This window comes from Mastomys coucha, chromosome X (assembly GCF_008632895.1).
Source record: "Mastomys coucha isolate ucsf_1 chromosome X, UCSF_Mcou_1, whole genome shotgun sequence".
Lineage (NCBI taxonomy): Eukaryota > Metazoa > Chordata > Mammalia > Rodentia > Muridae > Mastomys > Mastomys coucha.
In genome coordinates, this window is record NC_045030.1 from 86998466 (window position 1) to 87005510 (window position 7045).

The 7045-nt window shown below is 36.3% G+C and overlaps 1 protein-coding gene across 8 annotated transcripts in view; it reads left to right on the forward strand.

Annotated features, from left to right (window-relative positions):
• Positions 1-7045, forward strand: part of Tab3 (TGF-beta activated kinase 1 (MAP3K7) binding protein 3) — a 62888-nt gene that overhangs the window by 38880 nt on the left and 16963 nt on the right. For all 8 annotated transcript variants that reach the window (XM_031364840.1, XM_031364842.1, XM_031364824.1 and 5 more), the window contains 2 exons: positions 3022-4480; positions 5450-5610. In XM_031364840.1, coding sequence (XP_031220700.1) covers positions 3022-4480; positions 5450-5610 — 1620 coding nt within the window. The remainder of the gene's footprint in view (positions 1-3021; positions 4481-5449; positions 5611-7045) is intronic.

The window sequence follows — 7045 nt, forward strand, 5'->3', positions numbered from 1 at the left end:
TTTTGACGTTAACAGAATATTAGTGTGGGCATTGACTAACTACTGGCTCCAGGAAGTACCTACATTAATGCTCTATATGATGGTACATACCTGTGATCAGGAGGCTGATACAGGAGGAGTGCTGCAAATTGTGGCTAGCTTAGGCTATGTATCAAGACTTTGTTTCAACTCTCACCACCCTAAGACCATTTGTGTATACAGTGACATATATGAGCCTAATAGTTTGCATTTGAAACACAGGCCCTAAATCCTTTCTGGACGATCTTCCCTTTATTTACATCATTTTGAGAGGTATGAAACATTGTTCCCTTAGTTCTCTTAGAAGTGTTTATGTATGTCTTTAAAAATTTTAAGTGTGCATGTGCAGAGGCCACAAAAGGACATTATTTGCCCTAGTCTATCACTTTTCACTTTATTCCTTTAAGTCAGAGTCTCTCCTTAAATCTGGAACTAAATTGATGGTCAGCATGCCTCAACAGTCCTCCTGTCTGCTTCTTTTGGCACAGGGGTTACAGGCACAACATAGCCACATACAGCTTGATATGCCGGTACTAGGATCACAACTTGGGTTCTCATGCTTACTCACTGAGCCATATAGTTCCCATACATAGCCTTCTTAAATATTTTTACCTGTTATTAAGCCAGTGGCCTAGGCCTATAATCCCCATGTTTTAGTATAATGAAACAAAAGAGATGCAAGTTAGAGGACAGCCAATGAGACTTAATGAGACTATTTCAAAAATGAAAAAGATGGTAGGGGCTATAACGTAGTGGTACAGCATATGTTAAGGCCTAGGTTGAATTTCTAGTTCTGCATAGGAAATTCCAACCCTTGTGTCCAACTAAACAACTTGGGACTCTGATTACTCTTTGACATGTTTATTCTTTTTTGTCAAAACATTTAGCAAGTCAAATATGGCATTTGAGTCTCCTCCATAGTGTTGTTTCTATAGTAGTTCTATAACAATAATACTTCTATAGTCTGTATTTGTGGTTTAAATTTGTCTATATAGAATGTACTCGTATATTTTTACTCTAGGCATGCCAGTGAATATGTTGACAGTCTAACTTTTTATTGTTTTATTAGGATCCTTTTTGTAAGATTACTATTAGGCTTCCAGATTTGTTATGTAAAGAATAAGGTTCAGGGTTATTCATAAAAATACCAAATATTAAAAGTATGTTCTCCCTAATTTTATACATTTGTTGAAATTTTGAAATAGTTTATTTTTTATATATATTTTTCTTTCCAGTATCTGCTACTGACCCATTCTAGTTATCAGTCTACCTGAACTCTTTGACTCTAGATATACCTTATTTTTATTTTTTAAATTGCTTTTATTTTATGCTTATGAGTATTTTTGTACATGTGCATTTATACCATCTACATACCTGGTACCTACAGAGGCCAGATGAGAGCCTTGAATCCTTGGGACTGGACTTGGATAGTTGTGAGCCACCATTTAAGTGCTTGGAATTGAACCTGGGTCCTCTGGAAGAGCAGCTCTTTCCTGCTGAGCCATCTCTCCAGGCAGTCCAGATTTGGTTTTAATAGGTAGCTTTTCACCCTTGCTCAACATGCTTTTTCATGCAAGACAAGAAAATAAATTTTGCAGTATTAAATCATCCTAAACTTCAATTAGTACTTTTTTCTATAGTACTTTTCAAGTACTTTTTTTTTAAGGCAAATAAAGTTAACTATGTTTTTCATGAAACAAATTCTTTTAATTCCTTAGATTTCATTTTGCAAATGTTTGCTTGACTATGGGTTTGGTTTTTTATTAACTTCCTAAAGCTCCAGTTTAGTAATGTCTTTTGACAGTGCATCCTTTCCTTTGAAATTACTGTGTAGAAAGAACACTGGGACCTGAGAGCAGGAACCTAGAATTGGTTGTATGGTTAACTAGTTCAGTGCCTCTTATGAAGCATGCTACTTACCAGTCTTCTTTCCCTGCATCTGGAAATGTGAATGGGATTGTAGATGAATTCTAAATTTGTCTCAATACTTAACATTACTTCATTGCATGTCTTGTAGTAGGCTTAATATCTTAACTGGGTCATTGCAGAAGTAAAGTATTTCTATTAATTTTCATGTAAAATGAACTTACATATAATAACATATGTTTGAGTTACAGAGAAAGTCATGTTCGTCAGGAAATTTGTTAATTATTTCAAAAGTAGTGAATAATATGTTTTACTCTAACAGATGAGAGTTCTTTATTTTAGTGGAAACTTTCAATGTCTTAAAATTTTTTTTAACTAAGCATTTGATTATTGTCCATTGAAACTTCTATTGCAGTTACTATCTGCATAACTAAAAAGATATTTCAAGTATGTCAAGTCACTGTTCAGCTGGTACAAACTTGGCATAGTGAATTTCATTAAGGCAGTCTGAATATGGTTGCTTGTTAAATTCTCATTAACTCTGGCAAAATCTTGAAGACATGAGTCAAACTAAAGAATTTTGCTTGTTGCTCATTTTTCTTTGTTTAAATCTTTACTATGATATACAATAATGTTATATGATGATACATTTGGATGAAAGAAAGATAAAGACTGACATTTTATTGTTTAAAATCTTCAGGAATATTATTTTTCATTTCATGATTTTTGGTGCTTTTTGAAACTAAAGGATGATTATTTTCATTTTTATCAGGTTAAACATTAATGATGGATGTTACAGCAATTGTGAATCCAAGAGTAGCACAACATTTTAAGTTGTTGAGCTGCAACAAATGTAAAATGAATCCTGGATTTGGAATGAGAAAACTTGGGGTTGAGTCACAATGTTCATTAGTAGGTGCTTTACATTTCTGTAGTAGTAGTGGTAGAGCTAGTAATGTGAGCTAAATGCTTATTCTTTGGATTGTTTAATATCCCTTTTGTAGGACAGATGACCATGGTGGGTTTTATAGTTAAAATACAGCTCTTGACTTATTCTGTGACAGTACTTATGTAACTGACTTTCATTCTTAAGCTTTGTTAATTTTCCCAATGTTGTTTGTACCATCTCTCCCATAGAATAACAACAATCTAGAAGCCTGTTGTCGAGCCCTTTCCCAGGAGAGCAGCAAATACTTGTATATGGAATACCATAGTCCAGAAGACAATAGAATGAATAGAAATCGCCTTTTGCATATTAATCTGGGTATCCATTCTCCTAGTAGCTACCACCCAGGAGATGGAGCTCACCTTAATGGGGGTCGGACACTGGTACATAGCTCAAGTGATGGACATATTGATCCTCAGCATGCAGCAGGCAAACAGCTGATATGTTTAGTTCAGGAACCACACTCAGCTCCAGCTGTTGTGGCTGCTACTCCCAACTATAATCCGTTTTTTATGAATGAACAGAATAGAAGTGCAGCTACTCCGCCTTCACAGCCACCTCAGCAGCCATCTTCCATCCAAACAGGAATGAATCCATCTGCTATGCAAGGTCCTTCACCACCACCACCACCTCCATCCTACATGCACATACCTCGGTATAGTACAAATCCAATTACTGTTACAGTGTCCCAAAACCTTCCTTCTGGACAGACTGTACCAAGAGCTTTACAGATTCTTCCACAAATTCCAAGCAATCTCTATGGATCTCCTGGTTCTATTTTTATTAGACAGACATCTCAGAGTTCATCAGGAAGACAGACTCCTCAGAATGCTCCATGGCAGTCCTCACCACAAGGCCCAGTGCCTCATTACAGCCAGCGTCCTTTACCTGTTTATCCACATCAACAGAACTATCAACCTTCTCAGTATTCTCCCAAACAACAGCAGATTCCTCAGTCAGTTTACCATTCACCACCTCCTTCTCAGTGTCCTTCCCCCTTTAGCTCTCCACAGCATCAAGTGCAACCTCCCCAGCTGGGTCACCCAAGCTCTCATGTGTTTATGCCACCCAGTCCTTCAACTACTCCACCCCACCTATATCAACAAGGACCTCCTAGTTATCAGAAACCAGGAAGTCATTCAGTAGCCTATCTCCCTTATGCAGCATCTAGCTTACCCAAAGGTTCCATGAAGAAGATAGAAATTACAGTTGAACCTTCTCAAAGACCTGGGACAGCAATAACTAGAAGTCCATCACCTATCAGTAATCAACCGTCTCCAAGGAACCAGCACTCACTGTATACAGCCACCACACCACCTTCAAGTTCCCCTTCAAGAGGGATCTCTAGTCAACCAAAACCTCCATTTAGTGTTAATCCTGTGTATATTACATATACACAGCCAACTGGACCTTCATGTGCACCATCACCATCTCCTCGGGTGATACCAAACCCAACTACAGTTTTTAAAATTACTGTAGGCCGAACAACAACTGAAAACCTTTTAAATTTAGTGGACCAAGAAGAACGCTCTGCAGCACCAGAACCTATTCAGCCCATTTCAGTGATACCAGGCTCTGGGGGAGAAAAGGGAAACCACAAATATCAAAGGAGTTCTAGTTCTGGATCAGATGACTATGCCTATACACAAGGTAAACTTTAGACTGATGTAATTTCATATTTAGAGTCATGTGTGATAAATGATTGAACATAAAATTGAACATATTTAATTTCAATTAAATGCTTAATAGATAGTAAATATCTACTGGTAGTGTTACCAAGAGTAAATTACTGTTTCAGAGTCATCTATTTGCTGTTTTAAAATATAAAACTGCAAATATGACCATTGTAATCTTGTAACCTAATAAGACTTTATTAGCAGATATCATTCATTGGCAAAAAATATAGACAAGTATAATGAGTATTGTGAAAATGATATATGCACCTTGAACTGGTTTGTCAAATCAAATTTGAGTCTTCTATAATGTTATATATAAGTGACATAGGCAGTAGGATTGCCGAAATAATTTGTATGTCTAGGTAAATCAAAGTTTATAAAGTCTACTCAGATTTTTTCAAATTGTTCTATCATATATGAGAGTTTAGGATTCTTTCAATATTTGAGAAGGGGACTGATTATAATTGTGATTCAGAATGCTTGATGTTAAGCCTTTATTTATTAATTTAGTGTATGTGTACATATGTGTGTTTATGAATATGAATGCAAATGTAAGCCTGCTGTGACACGTGTGGAGGTCAGAGGTACCATTCTCAGGAGTCAGTTCTCTCCTGCCACCTTGTGGAATTTGGAGATGGAACTCAGGCCTGCATGTTGCTGAGCCATCTCACTGGACCTTAAGCATTTAGCAAGTATAGATAAGGAGGCTCTCAGGAAAACTAAATGTTACAGAACAAGAGATATGAACACATGATGCCATTTTCGTGACGATTTAGAGCTAAATTAAAGCAGAAATGGATGTGGCACAGCATTACTAAGACCTTAAGGTAAATGCTAATGCCCAGATCAGATGAGAATTCTGTTCATTAACAGTACATGTAGCAATTCTCCTATAATTTGTTTGGTGTTGTTTTCTGCAATGACTTTATCTGTCATGTTGTAGCCTTGCTGTTACATCAGCGAGCAAGAATGGAGAGGTTAGCAAAGCAATTGAAACTTGAAAAAGAAGAGCTAGAGCGGTTGAAAGCTGAAGTTAACAGTATGGAGCATGATCTGATGCAGAGACGGCTTAGAAGAGTCAGCTGCACCAATACAACTCCCACGGTAAGTCATCTGTTGGAATGTATAGTGATAGGAAGATATGGACATTCTCTGTTAAAGCCATTTGTTTTTCTGTCAAGTTCTAGTTCTGGCTGAATTTTTAAAACAGTAATGAATGCAAGAGATTTGCCCCCAACAGTTCTTGTCAGATTAACTAAATTCTTTTCATTTACATTTGCACTGGCACATGATTATAGCTATTTTCAAAGATTGTCAGTTAGAATATAGCACATACTGCAAGAATATATGATAACAAAAGGTTTCACAAATTATTTTTCCAAGCATAGACTGTATATTTTTCTAACTGTTTACAGTGAGTTTAAGTAAGTTAATTACTAATTTTGAGAAAGTATTGGTGGTAGAATTTCTTAAGGCATGGTAGTTTCAGTGTGTGTAATTGTAGAAACTAAGATGTTCAGTGCGGACCCTTAATGATCTTAAGAGTAATTACTCTGGTAAAGATTTCTTATATTTTTAGTCTGTTGGTTAATGTAGTTGATTCTAATAATGTCAAATAACTGAAAATCATTAAATCTATCTCCTTTGAGATGTCACCTTTTCTGTGATATAATTGATCTTTTCACTTCAATATTAATGTATTCAATGTTTATGAATATAATACTATGTTAGGTGCCTAGTACTCATCTGCCAGTGGCAATTGCTCTGTTTGCTCATAGGTAATTAAGGAAGTTGTCCAGTAACTGGTTTATGAATCTACTCAGTACACATCTTCACTTTCTTACATCATCCTAGAGTGACCTTCCAAAGCTTCAAGTGTGTAGATCCTCTCTGTTTTCAAGGATCTTCATTTTCATTCCCTCTCTAAACCTGGGATGATCTGGCTCTTGAACATATATGTGAAGCTTCTTGTCCTTGGCATGGCTGCAGCTTCTTCCTTGGAGACTTTATGCTACATTAGAGACAGAAAGGAAAGGGGAAGTTATTTTTGAAGGGAAAAGAATATAAGGTAATTAAGACTTGAGTTCCAGACAGTCTTAAGACACAATAAGCAAAGCTTCTGTGCTTAGGCCTGAAATTTCTAATGAACTTACAGAGGGCAGTGAGCATAAAGATAGAGTGCTGCGTAGACCTTGACCACTGTGTCAAGGTGCTTGAGTTTTACTCTGCTGTTACAGGGAACCAATAGAAACATTTTGAGGAAGAAGATTTTTGAGAAAGTGGCATATTTGATAAATTAATGACTTTCTGGTATTAACTATATTTCTCAGTTTAGGCATTGTTAAAAAGGAGAGCTTTAATTACATAAAGCACTGAAAACTTACAAAGTTAAGCAGTGATGATAATGGAATTAAGTATCTTTTCTGATTTTCTCTATTTAAAATCTTCATTGATTCCTGTGTTGTGGGAAGTTAGGAAAGGGTGGCTAGGCAACTTGTAATCATTTAGGTTTCACTAGGTTTTTTTTTTGTGTGTGTGT